Source organism: Grammomys surdaster, unplaced genomic scaffold (assembly GCF_004785775.1).
Source record: "Grammomys surdaster isolate TR1022 unplaced genomic scaffold, NIH_TR_1.0 125756, whole genome shotgun sequence".
NCBI lineage: Eukaryota > Metazoa > Chordata > Mammalia > Rodentia > Muridae > Grammomys > Grammomys surdaster.
Window position 1 is genome coordinate 1,093,472 of NW_021620588.1, and position 17,339 is coordinate 1,110,810.

General features: G+C 50.0%; 1 protein-coding gene across 3 annotated transcripts in view; it reads right to left on the bottom strand.

Annotated features, from left to right (window-relative positions):
- Ttll3 (tubulin tyrosine ligase like 3) overlaps positions 1 to 17,242 on the bottom strand; it is a 24,509-nt gene extending 7,267 nt beyond the window's left edge. For all 3 annotated transcript variants that reach the window (XR_003714068.1, XM_028788611.1, XM_028788612.1), the window contains exons 1-10: positions 14,195 to 17,242; positions 13,895 to 13,986; positions 12,173 to 12,341; positions 11,940 to 12,037; positions 9,247 to 9,375; positions 8,392 to 8,506; positions 7,484 to 7,588; positions 5,811 to 6,006; positions 2,075 to 2,223; positions 179 to 422 (exon numbers count right to left, since the gene is read on the bottom strand). Coding sequence is in view for 2 of the 3 variants with exons in the window: in XM_028788611.1 (XP_028644444.1) it covers positions 179 to 422; positions 2,075 to 2,223; positions 5,811 to 6,006; positions 7,484 to 7,588; positions 8,392 to 8,506; positions 9,247 to 9,375; positions 11,940 to 12,037; positions 12,173 to 12,341; positions 13,895 to 13,986; positions 14,195 to 14,594 (1,697 nt within the window). In the remaining variant the exon portion in view is untranslated. The remainder of the gene's footprint in view (positions 1 to 178; positions 423 to 2,074; positions 2,224 to 5,810; positions 6,007 to 7,483; positions 7,589 to 8,391; positions 8,507 to 9,246; positions 9,376 to 11,939; positions 12,038 to 12,172; positions 12,342 to 13,894; positions 13,987 to 14,194) is intronic.
- Positions 17,243 to 17,339: the final 97 nt, after the last annotated feature.

The window sequence follows — 17,339 nt, forward strand, 5'->3', positions numbered from 1 at the left end:
GTGTGTGTGTGTGTGTGTGTGTGTGTGTGTGTGTGTGTGTGTGTGTGTGTAAAGCCTGCTTCCTTGCCTGCAGAGTCTGTGGTCTGAAATCTAGCTGGATCTAAGAGCTCACTGTTCTGTTTGTCTGCTGACCTCCACACTAGACTAGATAGTCAGGGGAGGTGGAGGGTGGGCTCACTTGTCCAGGTTCTTCAAGGAGAAGGGCTGTGTGGAGAAGCGGATGTAGCTGTCTCGGTAGAACCACACAGTGAGTGGGTTCCAGTCAGTCACCAGGAACCACTGTCTCAGGTCGAACTTGGTACCGAAGATAAGCAGGGGCCGCTCGATGTACTTCTGCACAATCCACTTGCCGTCCTTCATTAGCATGGGGTTACAGTCCACCAGCTTCAGCATCTCGTCCAGGTGGTCCATGCACGTAATGCCTGAGGGGGAGACCAGGCTGTCAGGGACTGAGAGGTCAGGCTGTGTCAGAACTGCCAGAGGACCATTGCTGTCCCTGAAATAAGCTGTCATTTCATAGAATCCAGCTTAACCTTAAGGCTGCCCCTCCCCAAGTCAGAACCATTCTTCCCTCTAGCAAAGAATGTAAATAATTTTCTAATTAACCGCTGAATAAACTTTGTTTTGCTATCTGTAAGTAAAAATCTAGCTGGAGGTTGGAGAGCATTAAGGGCGCTTGCTGTTCTTGCAGAACCCAGCATTCAGATGGCATAACTCCAGTTCCAGAGGCTCTGGTGGTAAAGGCACTTGTCACCAAGGCTTATCACCTGACTTCAGTTCCTAGAACCTACACAGTGGAAGGAGAGGACAGAGCCCTGTAAGTTGTCCTCTGACGTTCCTGCGCACACACAGTGTAAAAACATTTAGATAGTGATGACCGTGCATACATTACTTTCCTCCAGTAATTAAGAGACCAGGAAACTAGAAGCCACACTGAAACCCTTCCTCTCACTATCTGGGGTGAAGCCAGCTGCTGTGGCAGATTCTCTGGAGCTTTCTGGGTTCCACAGTTATTTGTGCTTTGCTCTCATGGGCTCCTATGGAGCTCTGCCAGGCTGTGGGATGAAGCTCGGCAGTTGTCACCTCACCTGTCACTAGTTGTCTATGCAACCAACTCTGGCTACAGCTTCACACATCCAAGGCCACGTGTGTCTTCTTTCCTTCTTTTCGTTTTTCTCATTTCCCTTCTCCTCTCCATTCCTTCTTGAGACAAGGTCTTACTATGTAGCTCTGGCTATTTTAGAACTCAGTATATACACCAGGCTGACCTCAAACTTACAGAGATGCCTCTGCCTCTCTGCGTCCACCTCTGGGATTAAAGGCTTGTGTGACCATGTCCAGCTTGCTTTCCCACTCTCTTTTCTCCTTTTGTAGCAGGGTCTTATGTAGTTCAGGCTGGCCTCATGCTTACTGTGTAGCCAAGGCTGGCCTTCAATGATGCTTTTGCTTCCTCTTGGGATTATAACCAAGTGCTGGAGCACAGATACACTTCACCTTTTATTTATGTTTTTGTCTTATGTGTGTCCCATATGTCTGTTTCGTGGATCTCGTGGAACTGGAGCTACACTGTGTTCATTTTATGACACTTCACTCACTGTACATTTGCAAGCAGACCTTTTTCAATAAAGAATATCATTTCAAGTTTTCTGTCTATTTCTCGGGAGTCCCTCTGTAGTCTTTAAAGGTGGGGCTGCTGCTGGACTCTCCTGTGCATGCAGTGGATGGATGCCCTGATGTGATTGAATAAAGGTGAGGACCAGAAAACATCTTACTGGAAGTGACAGGCAGAGCAGCCACGTTGGTGCATGTTGGTGGGGTGACCACCTGATCCAGCACCATGCTGAACAGTAGGTATGAGCTGCATTTAGACTTTACCTGACAGGAAGCCCTGGCGCCACCCCCATGTCACAGCTGAGAAAACTGAGATTCAGAGAGGTAAATTGACTTGTTCAAGGTCACACAGCATATTAATAATAGAGCTGAGATTCAAACTGGCAGTGGGGCAGATTAGCCTCCTTGGCTTCTAGTAGTAGATAAAGGTACTAAAACTGGAAGAAGAGGTTGCTTCCCCCACCTCGGCCTCGGGACTTGGCTCCGGGCTTCACGATCCAGATGTTCCGATCCCCCTCCATGTCTATCTGGGGTACCACAGCCCGAAGCTGCTGTAGGACATCTTCACAGCGCTGGACTTGAACCTCCAGGTATCTGAGTTCTGCCCCTTCACTGTATGGAGACAGTGAGACTTGTGGAGGGTGGGGCCTGGGTCCAGATGAGAGGATAGGCTACTAGGATACACAGCCCCACTCACCCCAGCTGTGCTCTAACCTGCTTTGCTTGTGCCTGAGACGCCTAACCTATCCAGACCACACCTGTCCCCAGTTCTATATGGCCCCTTTATTCCTAATGAGGACCAGCAACATTCACAGAGCACCCTGGGGAGGACTTCCTGTTGTTCTGGTTCCTCCTCTCAGTAGCTGTTTAGGGAAGTATTTACTAGCCTTTCTTGAGGGAATGCCAACTGAAGCTGGGGGCCTTAAGGGGCCTTTCCAAGGCTACACACCAGGTAGTGACTGAGCCAGGGTGCAAATGCCTGACTGCTTGAACTCAAAGGTGCTTTCAGAGGCTGACCCTGCTAATCTGGACTTAAGGCTGGCTGACAGTCAGTCCTTTCTTAGCCTAAATCTGCTCAGGCCTCACCAGGATTTTTCTCTCTCTCCCACCACACACGCTCCCACACCACACATCCACTTGTTCAGTTACTGCTTGCACTCTCCTCCTGGCCTTTCTAGTGTGTAGTGCCAGGGCTTGAAACCAAGGCCAGCTAGGCTGAGCATACACTGTCCTCTGGGCTACAAGTTGGGCCTGCAGGGCCAGCTTCTGTGGGGTTTGCTCTCTGCTGCATCTTCCTCTCCCACACAACCCCCACCACTTAGCAGGTGCTCTCCAAGTCCGCTGAATGGTTTGGCTGTATAAGCTGGGAAGAATTTGGCATACAGGGGTTCACAGGAAAGGGGGGACCCTGTTCTCTACAGGATGGAGAGTGTCATCAGCTATAATTCATACACTGTCCCAGATGGCTGCTTCGAGTAAACCACAAAGAAGCAGCCTCCCCTGCCTGGGTGCTAGCCTCATTTTAACACCTTGACCTCCACCATAGGGTTTCTCTGTTTAGTCCTGGCTGTCCTGGGACTCACTTTGTAGACCAGGCTGGCCTCGAACTCAGAAATCCACCTGCCTCTGCCTCCCAGGTGCTGGGATTATAGGCGTGCGCCACCACTGCCTGGCCATAGCACTCTTTCTATGAGAAGCATCAAGAACAAGAGCGTCCAGACAAAGTGGCTCAGAGGGCTCTGGGGGAGCACGTCCTAGCTCCTGATGAGCTTTCCTATAGCAAATCTGCACGGAGGCCCTGGGAAAGTGTCACCTAGGAGTGACAAGGGTACAGGAAATTTGAAAATGTCCATTCAGTATGATTTTATATTTAGTGGGAAAAAAAACATTTTGATGAAAGTTAACCTTCATAAAAGTTAGGTTGGTAAGGAATGGTCTTGTTTTTTATTTTTATCATTTTATTTTGTGTGTGCGTGCATGTGTGTGTGTGTGTGTGTGTGTGTGTGTGTGTGTGTGTGTGCAGGTGCCTGCAGACTCCAGAAGCAGTAGGTCCCTTACAGCTGTAGTTACATGTGATTGTGAGCTACCTGACAAGGGGCTGGGAAACACAAGCACATCTTTAAGAACAATTAGTGCTCTCATACGCTGAGTATTACTCCAGCCCACGTGGGCTTGTATTTTTGATTAGTTTTGGTTTTTCCAGACAGGGTTCCTCTGTGCAGCCCTGGCTGTCCCTAAACTCACTCTGTAGACCAGACTGGCCTCAAATTCAGAGATCTGCCTGCCTCTACCTTCTGAGTGCTGGAATTAAACTGCCTAGCTTCACATGGGCTTGTTTAAAACTGGAAGAGAAAGTCCTAATGTGGCGCTGAATACTACCGTGGGAATTTTCTTTCTCTTTCTTACTTTCTTTCTTTCTTTCTTTCTTTCTTTCTTTTTTTTTTCTTTTTGTTTTTTTTCGAGACAGGGTTTCTCTGTGTAGCCCCGGCTGTCCTGGAACTCACTCTGCAGACCAGGCTAGCCTCAAACTCAGAAATCTGCCTGCCTCTGCCTCCTAAGTGCTGGGATTAAAGGTTTGTGTTACCACCGCCTGGCAGGGTAATTTTCTTTTGAGGGAAGGTTTTCTTTCTTGTGAAGATGAGTGCTTGCTATTAGCCCAGGCTGGCCTTGAACTTGCAGAGAGCTGAATGCCATATGCTTTCTGAGGGTTTTATGTGACTCTGACTTTTGGGGGATTCTCAACAGCCTCTACACTGGAAATAAAAAGGATCTTTGATAATTCTTAGTTTAAGAAAGCTGAGCCCAGCCAGGCAGTGGTGGCACAAGTCTTTAATCCCAGCACTTGGGAGGCAGAGTTCATAGTCAGCATGGTCTACAGAGCAAGTTCTAGGACAGGCAGAGCTACATGGTGAGACCTGTTCTCAAAACACCAAGAAAGACAGAGAGGCAAAGAGATATAGAGAAAGAGGAGAGAGAGAGAAAGAGGAGAGAGAGAGAGAGAGAGAGAGAGAGAGAGAGAGAGAGAGAGAGAGCGCCTGACAACCTGAGTTCACCTGTGTTAACATAGGAGAGAACCAATTTCACAAGGTTGCCCTCTGACCCCTATAGCCCACCTTTGCTCTCATGCACACCAATTTAAAAGAGAAGAAAGCTTACCTTGGGGGTAGGGTGCAGCTCACTTAGTAAAGTTCTTACCTAAACCTGGGTTCCTGAATTCTACCCCACCACTGTGAAATGAAACGTGGCTTTATGCTTCCTGGCACTAAGGGAAAAGTCTAAGGTAACCTTGTCACCTTCTGCTGTTTAAGAAGACCCTACTTGTTTGCAGCAGCCGTGGGTCTCCTGATTCCTGATCCCATCATTTATCCAAAGTCCCTTCCATCTGTCTCTTCCGGTTAACACCGCCCACTTGAGACCCTTAGAGCTGCCTGGCTGGCTGCAGGTCTCCCACCCGAGGGCTGTGCCCCTACCGAGCATTGGCTCTGGAGCCTGGCACACTGACAGGCACATGGGTGGTGCTCACCAAGTGCTTGCTACAATTGCTGACAGCCAGATCCTGCACCCCGCCTCCTGCCTTCTGCTACTCAAGTGCCTTTGCCCAAAGCAAGCTCCAAAACATCGCCCTTGTTCTTCCCAGCATTCTCGTTCACACTAAAAGATTCTCAATTCTGCCTCAAGGAAACCTGTTAGATTCACTATGTCTAACTCAAATGTCTTCCAAATGTGACTGACCTCCCAACCCTTTCTTGTGATGCCTACTTCCTTCCTATGGGAATTAGCATCCTGTGTCAGGCAGTGACAAATGACCTCAGAATCAAATCTAAATGCCCAAGATTCCTATTTTGAGTGGCCAGCACAAGTCTATGCTGACTCCACAAAACACACCAACCCGTTTCATACCAGTCTCCAAGATGGATGCTATTTTAAAATCTATTTTGCATTTAAAGTATGTTTGGAAAGCTCAGTGATGTTCCCAGGGTCGTAGAGCTGGGGTGGGGGGGATGACTATGCTATGCTGAGGTGGGAGAAGTGGACTGGACTCTCTCTTGGAGCCAGTGGGAGCCTCTGAGTAGAACCGTCCAGGACAAAAATAAAAGAAGGGGGCGGGATGGGAGGGCTTGGGCTGCACCAGATCTCCATCTGAGGGTGCGGCTGTAACTCCAGCCCATGTGCAGAGCCCTGCCCTGTATGGAACTTACTGGACTATTTGGTAGTAGCGCTGAAGGAACAGGGACCAACCGTCGGGGTCGAGGTACAGCGGGGCGTTGGGGTCCTTGTCGATGTCTTTGTGGGCTATGCTGCTGAGGTGCTCTTCGCATGCACTCAGAGCCTCATCCACAAAGTCTGACGACACTGTCACTGGTTTCTTTTCCTGTTTCTTGGACTGTGTATCTTCTGTAGGGACAGAAGGACCAGTAAACAACCCATTTCAAAGCAGGTAATGCGACACATGCCATCGCCCTTTGCTGACCTGAAGCCTATCACTTACCTGAGGCCTCGCCCTAAAGGCACCTGAGGCCCAGAGTGAACTCGATCCCCGGCCACCCTGGGACATTCCCCTCAGTCACCTGAACCTGCTCTAAATTTCCCTGCAACCCTGGCATGTCGTCCCTGCCCTCCACTGTGTCTGGACCTCCCACACAGCTGGGCTTCGTTGTAAATCTCAGCAAAGTTTCTAGAGCACACCTACCCTAGCACCTGCCTACAGCTCTGTATCTCTGGACTCTCTGACATATCTTGGCCCTACAATGTGGCTGGAGACCTTGGTGAATCCAGGTACACATGAAGCCAAATCTGACATAGCTTCCTACACCCCACTGGATACTTGGAATCCGTCCCCTCTCTCAGAATCCTAGCAGATATCCACAGCCCATAAGCCCCAAAGTGCTAATGTACATGTGCAAATGAACCACTCAGCTGAAAGTGATGCACCAACCCTAGCTCAGAGGACCTGATGCCAGCTCATGACCTTGGCTCAGCCTTTTGCCTATTTAAAAACTGACATTCGAACAAGCCCTCAACTGTCCACCTACAGCCTGACACACACTTGAGCTCACAGAAATTCAAGTGCAGAGTCTCTGACCACAGAGGGTCTCCTGTGGCCCAGGTTCTGGCACATAACAGTCTTTGGTACCTAATCTTCCTAGGTCAAATGACAGCAATCAAGTGCATGTGGGGGGTTCCTCTGGAAGGGTCAAGGACTTTTTTCCTTCCAGTAAAGCTGCCCATTCCTTCCCAGAGCCCCTTGGCCGTGGAGCCCCATTACTGCAGAAGGGGGGGGGCATGTAGATTGGACCAGCATGCAGAGGATTCCTATGCCCCCTCCCCTCCCAGATGTTCCCTATGTGCAGGCACAGGGTCTCTCGGGAGACATCTGTACATTACTGTATTCCTGTGCATCCTCCCCTGAGATCCTGAAGAGGTTCTCACAGGCAGGGATGAGGTCGTGTGGTGTCAGCCTACCTCTCTAAAGTGCTCAATCAGATCTATTAAAGGACTGAGCAGTAAATGACAGGTGTGGGGTAAGTGCAAGGGTAAATTTCAGGATGACAGGTGGTAGACAGAGGATGGACAAGCAGACAGGAAGATGGACCTGTGTGAGGGCAGGAAGAAGGTGGGAGTGGACAGACGGATGTAACATGGTAGGCGACCGAAGGGATAGGCAGCGGGTAGCCAGGGAGGAGGAGAGCTGAGAGAATGAATTGATGGGGGCTGGGTGAACAGGGGTGAGCGATGTTCACAGATTGGAAGATGGACAGAAGGGCTGGGGGCAAAGGCTACAGTCTGGTCATAAGTCTTACATGCGTAGATGAGGGAGTGAGAGGATTGCTGGGCACATACCTGTAGGAGTGGAGGGAACCACGGCACTCACCTAGGGCCTCTTCCTCTCTTGCCTGGATGGAGATGAGCTGTGACTTCCCTTCCAACTTCACCACCAGCTTGAGAACGTTGCGGGCAGCTGTCAGCCAGAAGTCCTCTGCTCCCAGGCAGGGATACCCTGCTCAGCCCCCAGGCTCCAGGCCTCTCCTGGTTCTGGAACCTCACCATGGCTTGCCCCATTTGGATCCAGAACCTCATTTACCTGTCTCACTCTAGCACCTGGCTCCTATCCTATTAAACATCAGACCCACAATGTGACCAGACTGTCTTCAGCAGTGGCTGGACCAGGTTTCTTTCTTCCTTTCTTTCTCTCTTTTTTTTTCTTTTGACAGGGTCTTGCAGTTTCAAGCTGTCTGGCTTAGAACTCACTATGAAGACAAAGCTGATCTCAAACTTGTGGCCGTCCTGCCTCTGCTTCTCCCCACTGTGGGGATTACAGATGTGACTACCACCCATGGCCCTCTTTGTCCATTTCTGATACTTATTCTAACCTGAGAATCAGACCATGACCTAAATTCTATCTCAGGTTTGGGACATAATTTAAAAGCTGCCATCTGATCTGGATCCAAATTCTGAACTCAGAACCCACATTGAAGCAGGAACTTGCTTTGCCTTAGAGACCCATAGCCTTTTGTGGAACCTGGTCCAGCCAGCAACTTATCTAGACTCCAGATAGAACCAACCCACCAACGTCTAGAACCTGCTGTAGGGTACAAGCCTGGCTCCCTTGGCTTCTCTGGATGCCAGGGTTGGCTCATGAATGGAAGTCCCATTAGTGGGAGGAAAGGGCTTGGTTACAGAGGAAAGTCTATGGAGTAAGTGAGGGCACGAGGGGAGTCTTGCTCTTTTTCCACTGTGGGACAGACAGCATGAGGGAGCCAGGCCTGGGATTCCCCTTACCTATAAAGGCTTTCTGGTCATCCTCTGCCCCCAATCGGTAGCATCGTGGGAAGAAGGAGTCAGCATCAGCCTCATCAAACCATGGCAGATTCCGGAGGTTGAGACAAAGGCCCACCTATGGAGACAGCTGCTGAAGCACCAGGGGGGACCCACAGAGTGTCAAGGGGCTCCCATCCCCACCCCCAAAAGCATATGTCCAGATACTCAGGAAAATGGAAGACCTTGCCTGGAACCTCCAACCCACTTGCTAGGCCTGACTTGATAGCCATCTCCAGGTTTGCCCAGCTGAGATGGCCCCTGGTCCCTCCACCCACCCTTTCCCATCCAGGCTCTGCCCAGGAAGCCTTTCTAGTTCAGTGGTTCTCAACCCTCCTAATGCTTCAACCTTTTATATACAGTTGACATGGTAGCAAACCCCTAACCATAAAATTATTTCCATTGCTACTTCATAACTGTAATTTTGCTACTGTTATGAATCGAAATGCAAAGATCGAATGCACAGGCTGCAACTCCAAGGTTGAGAACCATTGGCACAGGTGCGGATTAAAACTTTCATCCTGGGCACAGCCTTAGACGGCAGGCTGTGCTGGCGCACTCATCTAAAGATGAGGAAGTGGAGGCTTGGAGAGGCGGAGCCACCAGGAAAGAAACCCAGGAAAGACTCAATAAAACCAGGAGACAGACGTGCTCTGTCCAGGAGGCCAGGGCCCCTCTGTTAATAACAGATTCCATGGGAAATGAGCACAGTCAACACGTCAACACATGTCAGAGTTTGAGAACTAGATGTGTGTTCTCTGAAGAATCTTTTCTGACTGACAAGTCCAGCAGGAACCGGGGCTTCCCTTGGACTCCTACCTTTGTAGTGAAGGAGCCTGCACGGGCGTAATGGTTTATCATCTGATCCTTGGAAAGGAAGCGACAATCCAGCACATCACGCCGAGTGGTCCAGATGAGATAGGGGGTCTCATTTCGAACCATGCGGGACTGGAGAAAAGGGGAGGAAATGGAGACAAGGAGGCCAGAGGGGGGAAGCTTCTCCCTGCCCTGTTGCACAAAGGAGAGGAAGTGCCCAAAGTGTTCTCTGGATTCCCTTCATCTCTGAATACGTCATTTGATGTCGTGTGCTCCAGAGCATATGCTGGGTGAGCAGACAGCAGTCCAGCTTCCCAGCCTCCACTTGGCCTCGTGTCCCAAGGCAGTGACTAAGCTGCAAGCCACAATGCCTTGTTCTGTGACCATCAGTGATTTTTCCCAGTGGAAGGACAATGACTCTGGCCAATGAGAACACAGTAAGGACAAAGGTTCTCCATGGACCAAACCTCTCTATTCTTCCTACAACTCTCGGACACAGGATGATTGTTAGCCAGGCTCTATTTGTTTTTAGAGACAGGCTCTTCCTATGTAGTTTACGAAAGCCTCAAACTCACTAGGTAGCCCAGGCTAGCTTCTAACTCATGATCTTCCTGCTTCAGCCTTCCAAGTGCTGGACTACAGTACACCCCACCCTGCCCTGGTTGAAACTATCATCTCTTTGTGTCAGGAAAGGCTGTGTCAGGTAGGGCGTGGTAGCACATACCTATGATCCTGCCACTTGGGAGGCAGAGGGAAGTGTGGATCTGAGTTCCAGGCTGGCCTGGTCTACAGAGGTAGTTCCAGGACAGCCGGGGATACACAGAGAAACCCTGCTTTTAAATAATAAATAAATTGAAAGGGAAAAGGCTGTGTGCTGTGCTGTGTCATGGTGAGCTGAGGTCTGCTGGTGTTTGTGGGGTCTGTCACTCTGGTGTTTCACTACTGCCATCTATGGAATGCATTAACCCCACCTTAGAGGACGAAAGGTTTGGACTCAGAAGACACTTTGAACAAGGTCCAAAATGGGTGAGGTAGTGCTTGCCTGTAACTGTAGCACTCAGGAGGCTTGAGTTCAAGGCCAGCCTGACTCAGCTATATAGTGCTACCCTGCCTTTTTGGTTTTCTTTTACAAAGATCTAAAAAAAAAACAAAACAAATCAGGCTTTCTCCTGTGTACGGAGTCCTAATCATCCTGGAATCACTGTGTAGATCAGGCTTAGTCTCCCAAGTACTGGGATTAAAGGATCCCACTTGCCTTGGACTCTGCTAGGACTGACTGTAACCTGGAACTAGGAGTTACACTTTCTATGCCAAGTTTCTTTTTGTCAGGGTATTTTATTACAGAAACAGAAATGAAACGATTGCAGCCAGCTAGATGGCTCAGCACATACTGGTGTTTGCTGCCAAGACCTAATACCTAAGCTGATCCCGGGAGCCATGATGGAAGGAGAGTCCTCTGACCTCTACATGTGGATGTGCAGGCCATACTCACATATACACATACCACACAGAGAGAAATGGGGCGGGGGCATGGCTAAGAGAAAAGAAAAGGAAAAGAAATGGCGATTTCCTGTAGTTCACCTAGTCTGGGTGGGGTCAAGCTCTGAGCACACGTTCTCTTCACCATCCATTCCCTCCAGCTCACCAGCATCTCTCAAGTTTTTATGTGTATATTTCCATGTATAGGAGTATATGTGTGTGTGTGTGTGTGTGCACATGTGCACGTGGAGGCCAGAATACAATCTTGGAGCCCCCATCTGTCTTGGCATTTTTGTTTTGTTTGGTTTTTAAGAGTGTATTTGTTTTTATTCCATACATGTGTTTTGTCTGCAGGTATGTCTGTGTACCAAATTCATGCAGTACCCAGGGAGGCTAGGAGAGGGTGTCAGATTCTTTGGAACTGGAGTTATAGATGGTTATGAGCCATCATGTGGTTGGTGAGAATCAGCAGCCAGTACTCTTGACCCATCTTGTTTTTTGTTTTTGTTTTTTTTTGTGTGGGGTTGGTTTTGTTTGTTTGTTTGTTTGTTTGTTTTGTTTTTTGAGACATGGTTTCTCTGTGTAGCCCTGGCTGTCCTGGAACTCACTCTATAGACCAGGCTGGCCTTGAACTCAGAAATCGGCCTGTCTCTGCCTCCCAAGTGCTGGGATTAAAGGCATGCACCACCACTGCCTGGCCAACCCATCTTGTTTTTGCAAAGGGTCTCTCACTGGACTGGAGCTTATGCAGGACATTATACGGGCTGGCCAGCAAGCCCTCGGGGTCCACCAGGGTCTGTCTCCCCGGCACTGAAATCACAAGCTTTTCCCCACACCTGGCATTTTACATGGGCTCTGGAACTTGAACTCAGGCCTTCCCTTTATTGATGGGTGTATATCATCTGTGCTTGTCTTGTGGCTTTTAAAGCCATTTCTTACAGCCTTCATTTGCCAAGGGCAAAGGATAGAGATAAGCAAAGTAGTCTGTATTTGGCGGGACACCATCAGTGCCACCTTGAAGATGTGTTCATCCTATTTGCGCCCCACCGAGTACCTCACCACTGTGTGCAGACCTAGCCAACCATTGGAGAAGCAATCTGTTTTCTCAGACTGGAAGCTGGGGTCCAGAGAAGGAAGGACACCCAATGAGATGTTCTTTCCCTGAATAGAAGTTTCCAGCCAGCCCCCTGTCTTGTACTGACCCCCAGAGTCCTCACCATCAAAGCATGTACCCCATCTAGGTCATCAAGTTCCAGGAAACCATCCAAGTCCAACAGCTGCGCCTCTCGAAACATCTCATTCTCTTCTTCATCCTCTGTGGATATGAAGGATGACACATGGAACTGTGTCTGTGCCCCACAGCCCTTTAAAGTCTCAACCCTGGTCCAGTGGGAAGCAAAGGAAACGGTCTAAGAAAGGACAGCTTATGGACGAGGAGGGACCTACTCACCATCCTCCGTAGCATCGCTGTCACCCAGCATGGAGCTATCTGGATCCTTCTGGGGAGGTGGCAGGATTGTGCCTGGGGGATGCACCATCTTCTTCTCTACCCAGCCCCTCTGGCGCAAGAGACACCGGATCACTGGGTATCGGCCATGAATCATAAAGATCTTCTTCTGCTGTAAGGTGAGAGGCAGTAACTTGCTTCAGCATCAGACATGTTAGGAGGCAATGGTGAACCAGACAGGATGTCTGCCTTCAGGGAATTTTGATACCCCAGGAGGAGGCAGCTTATAAACAAAAAGAAAAATAAACATGTACAGCTTATAGTTACTGAGTACCTGTTATGCGGTAAGCAGTAACATGTACCAATTAGGAACAATCTGCATTTTAATTTAATTACATATTGGAGGCACACAGTAGTCAAGTGACAGAGCAGAGATTTCTTCCTTTCTGTTTGGTGCTGGGGACTGAGACCAGGACCTTGTACATGCTAAGCATACATCCTAACACTGGTATTCCCAGCCTCCAGAGTAATACATAGTCAAGGCAAACCAAGAGCGAACCATGAACGCAGAGCTGAGCCAGTGGCAGTTCAGGCAATGTGAGGTAGCATGTGCAAAGGTCCAGAGGCTAGCTAGAAGTCAGAAGGAACAGAAAGTCTAAGGAAAGTGACGTCTGGAAAATGAGAGCTCCCAAGATTACAGGGAGTATGACTGTACTGTGGAGAGCCCCACAGACCTTAAAATGTGGCCTTGCATCTTGTATAAGAGGAAAGACCATAGGATAAGGGAGGAAGTAAATAGAGGCTTTGTAAGCTTGCATGCAACTGCATGGAGAATCCATGCAGGAGGGGGCAGGCACAGAGGCTGCCATGCATGGTCTGAGGGACTGCAATAGTCAGAATGAAGGGGGTACCATGAACACTGTGGAGGAGGTATTAGTCCTGAGACTAATTTTGGAGGCATGGACGTTGGATGGGTTTGCTGATGAATGGAAGAAACTGGAAGAATGGATTTCTGGTTTCTGAAACAGAAATGGGGAAAACTGGACAGAAGGAGGATGTTTGGGATGCAAGTGTGAGAGGCTGGCAAGCTCTCTGGGTGGAGCCATCCAACAGATGGCTGGATCTCCAGGGTTGGAGAATGCGGGGGGGGGGGGAGGGGGGGTTAGAGGCAAGAAAAGGGTGGTACAGAGGATGGTGTGACCTTGGATTCTCAAGCTCAAGGAGAGAGGCCTGTGGAGAGGGACCCAGGGAATCATTAACATCTGGGAAATCTTCAGAGGCAGAGACCAAGGAGCAAGCAAAGGAAACCAGTGTGGATCCAGCCATTCAGCCATTCAGCCAGAGGTGAGGTGTGGGGCCCATTTGTGGCATACAGTGCTCCAGCTGGAGAAAGCAGTTTAAGGCTTTCAGGACTTGGCTGGGCACCAGTGTTGAAGATGAGAGTAATTTCCAGTAGGAATGAGATAGAAGACAGGGAACAGGGCTGAGGGGGCTAGGGAGTACACCCCCGGGTAGTGACGATTCAGCCAAGACTATGGGCCTGAAGAGAGACTGAGGATGGAGGTGGGGGACACTTACAGAAGCATCCAGATGTGTGTGTGTGTGTGTGTGTGTGTGTGTGTGTGCGCGCGCGCGCGCGTGTGTGTTTGCCTTTTATAGATTTATTTTTTAAGGATATGACAAACTAGTAAGTGAAGCCACCACCACCACTCCACCCCCTCCAACCTTGACGGCTCTCTCTACGTGGATTTTGGCGTTTCTGAGTCGGCCCATGTGGTGAGGTCCCTTGTTGAGTCCTCGCCAGAGGAGTACGGAATCTGCAGAGAGATGCAGAGCAGGAACACAGAATGCTAGAGGCTTGGCACAGGGACTTCTCTGACCTCAGGTGCCCGGCCTCCCTTGCCCCCACCCTATATCTGGAAGCCCAACCTCCAGTGCATTCCAGATTCCCCATCCCTTCCACCTTCGCGGCCTCTTCCTGCAGCTGATAGGGTGTCAGGGATGGTGGGCTGCTTTGTGCCTCACCATCAGGCGGCGGCAGGGCATCAGGAAGGGGCTCATCCGGGGTCGGGGGGACCAGGGAGCAGACGGTTTCGGGGTTCACAGTGCCCAGAGCACCGGGCACGGACGACTCGCGAGCGCTGCTTAGGTGGCGCGCAGGCAACGGGCTGTAATCCCCTTGGCCTTCGCCACAGCGCGCCACCTCGGGCCTGGCGGAGGCGGGACCAGGCCATTGCTGCCTCTCAGACTGCCGGAACTCGGAGTTGCGTGCCCAGGGCCAGCGGGACGAGAAATTGGTGCGGAGCTCGGGTGGCTGCTGCCTCCGGAGCCAGCTGCACTCCGAGCTGCCCTCCTGGCGGTACCAGGCGGCCCCGGGCCCCAGCTGCCCCGCGCTCAGGATAAGCGCCGCGCTGAGGCCCTGCATGCGCCTCTAGCCAGGTTCGCTCCCAGCGCCCCACAGCGCCTCCTCAGCCCTTGCGCCCTCTTGGGCCCCGCCCTCTGTTTCCCATCTCCTAGGAGACGGTTGCCAAGGCACAATCAGACTCAGGTGGAGGGCTGGATAGCTACTCTGTGGCTTTAGGGAAGTCGAATACGGATTTTTCTTAGTAATCTTGGCTCTGGACCTTACTTGCCTCATATTCTTGGTGTGCCAAGCACCGAGGATGGAAGAACTGAGCACTGGGGCTCCCGAGTTCCTTATCTGTGCCTTGGCCCTCATACTAAGTCTCTGGGGTAAGGGCTGTCAAGTGGACCCTGATCTCACAGAGCTTAGAGTGTGGAGAAAGCTAGCAAAAGAAATAAAAAGGTGCTGGTTTAAGCGCAGGGGAAAAGCAGCGAGCTGAAACTGGGAAAGGTCTTCCTGAAGGTAAGGTAGTCAGGGATGTCCTCTCCGGTTTACCAGTTAAGCAAAGGAAATGCAAAGGCGATAGGAACCACCAAGGGAAGAGATGGGATCACACTCTAACCGTGAATGTCTAGAAGTCTCGACAACTGCCCGGGAGAGCTAGGGACCTTTCTTTTTAGTTGTTTTTTCGAAACAAGAGCTCTCTGTAGTCTTTGTTTGTCCAGGAACTGGTCTGTAGACCAGGCTGTCCTCAAACTCAGAGATCTGCCTGCCTCTACTGGGATTAAAGGCAGAGGCTAGGAACTTTTCCTGGAGAAAGTAAAGGCAGCTGGTGAGGCTTGAACCTGGCAGGGCATGGCTGGAGATGGCAGTAAGGTCTTTGGGGATAAATAAGAAAGTCAAGGCTGTGTGTAGGATGGTAAGGTCAGAGCATAGTTGGCCTCTTCCACTAACTTGCAAAAGTAAAAATAAATCATTTTTATCAACTGAAGAAATGGAAAGATTTAGGTATGTAAGTGACCAAGGCACTATCTTCAGAACTCACCAAAAAAATAAATTTCAAGATTCCAAGTCAGTACAAAACCTGTCTCAAAAATCACACAACATAGCCAATCCCAGTACAGAGTTCTGATTCCAACACTTTTGAGACAGGGTCTCATTTACCCCAGGCAGACTTTCAACAACTAGACTGTCACCATGCCTGTGCTGGGACAGAATTCATGCTTTGTGCATGCTAGACAAAGCAGTCTAGGAACTAAGCTACATGTCCAGCCACTTGGGCTTGCTGTTTGTGTGTGTTGAGGGGTGTGGGAGTGGGGCTCAGAAGCATCAAATGGAGTTTTAGAAGCCAACTCTACCAGTGTCTATTCAAGCAGTCCAAGAAACCAGCTGTCAGTAAATGTGCCTTTGGAGTGAAGGTAGTCCCCCCACCCCCCGGCCCCACCTGTCCAGCCAAACCTAACCACAGATCCCCATATATTGGCTAATGGAATTTCCCAGAAGAGAGAACTGGCTGGTTGGTAGCAATCTGGTCTGTTCTCAGTGTGTAAATCTGGTTTTAGGGACTTTGGACCTTGGGAGATAATCCATGACAAAGCAGGGTTTTGACTGGCTCACCGGGATAAGGATGTCTTTTGAGGGTTGAGTGACCAGCTGCCATTTCCTCCGATCTCCCACTTTCACCAGGAGTACCTCTAACAGTTACTACAAAACTAGAATAAAGAAAGCCATGTACCACAAAGGACCTAACTAATTCAATACGGCAGGTCACAGAGGTAGTGTCATAAAGGCATGGTAACTGGTCAAGCTGTCCCCACCCCTCCTTTCTTTAACACTTGTTCTTTTCAAAAGACCCTTCTGGGGGCTGCTGATATAGCCTAGTGGGAGGTTTGTACAGTATGCTCAAGACCCTGGGTTCAATCCCAACACTGGAAAATCTCCCCAAACCCCAGCAAATATTCTGTTGCCCATTCAAAAAGCTCAGCACTCTCTCACACACACACCCTTTTTATTTTATTTGAAACAGTGTACTTCCAGCCTGGCCTAGAATTCACAAAGTCCTCCTGTCTCCAATTTCCAAGTGCTAGAATTACAAGAGTGAGCCACCACACCTGGCTCAAGGACTAGTATTTTTTAAGCTTTCCCTGTTACTCTCTCCTGTAAGCATACTTACCGCCCCATCCCCTCTCTTCCAACCAGGAACACCACTCTCACATGCCTGTCTGCAGACAGACCTCATTTTTCCTGGAACTGAGTTTTGTCACAGTAGGACTGGATGTCAACCCTGATGGCCAGCACACACAAGTTACACAGCAGGCAGGGAGCTAGCTACTTCACCTAGCGTCAGTGTGACGGGGATAACGCTACATAGTTCACACATCTCTATGTACCAGCAAACAGCGAGAGAAAGGACTGCGCACTTCAGGAGTGAGCACTGTCTGATGGAACTCCCTGAGCATGTTCAATACTGTCACCATCCAACACCTGCTGGGTTACTGATCAGACCAAGACTTGTAGGTAGTGTGGGAATGCCCACTGTTCCAGCACAGGCAGAAGTCTTCCTCCTCCTGCTTACAGAATGGGAAATGTGGAGCAAGCTATCTGGGGCTGTGGAACCTGTCTTCTTACCCACAAAGTGGGATCATGGTTTCTCGGGTTCCCTGTAAGCCAGAATGGAAGCAGGATGTGGAAGCACCGCATCTCTGTCCAGGCAGAACCCACCTTCAGAAGGCTGGGGCCTGGCTGCAGGGAAGGGCTGTGCTCCAGACCCAAATGCCAGCCACAAGGCTCCAGGAAAAAAAACAAACCAGGCATCCTTTCGCACAA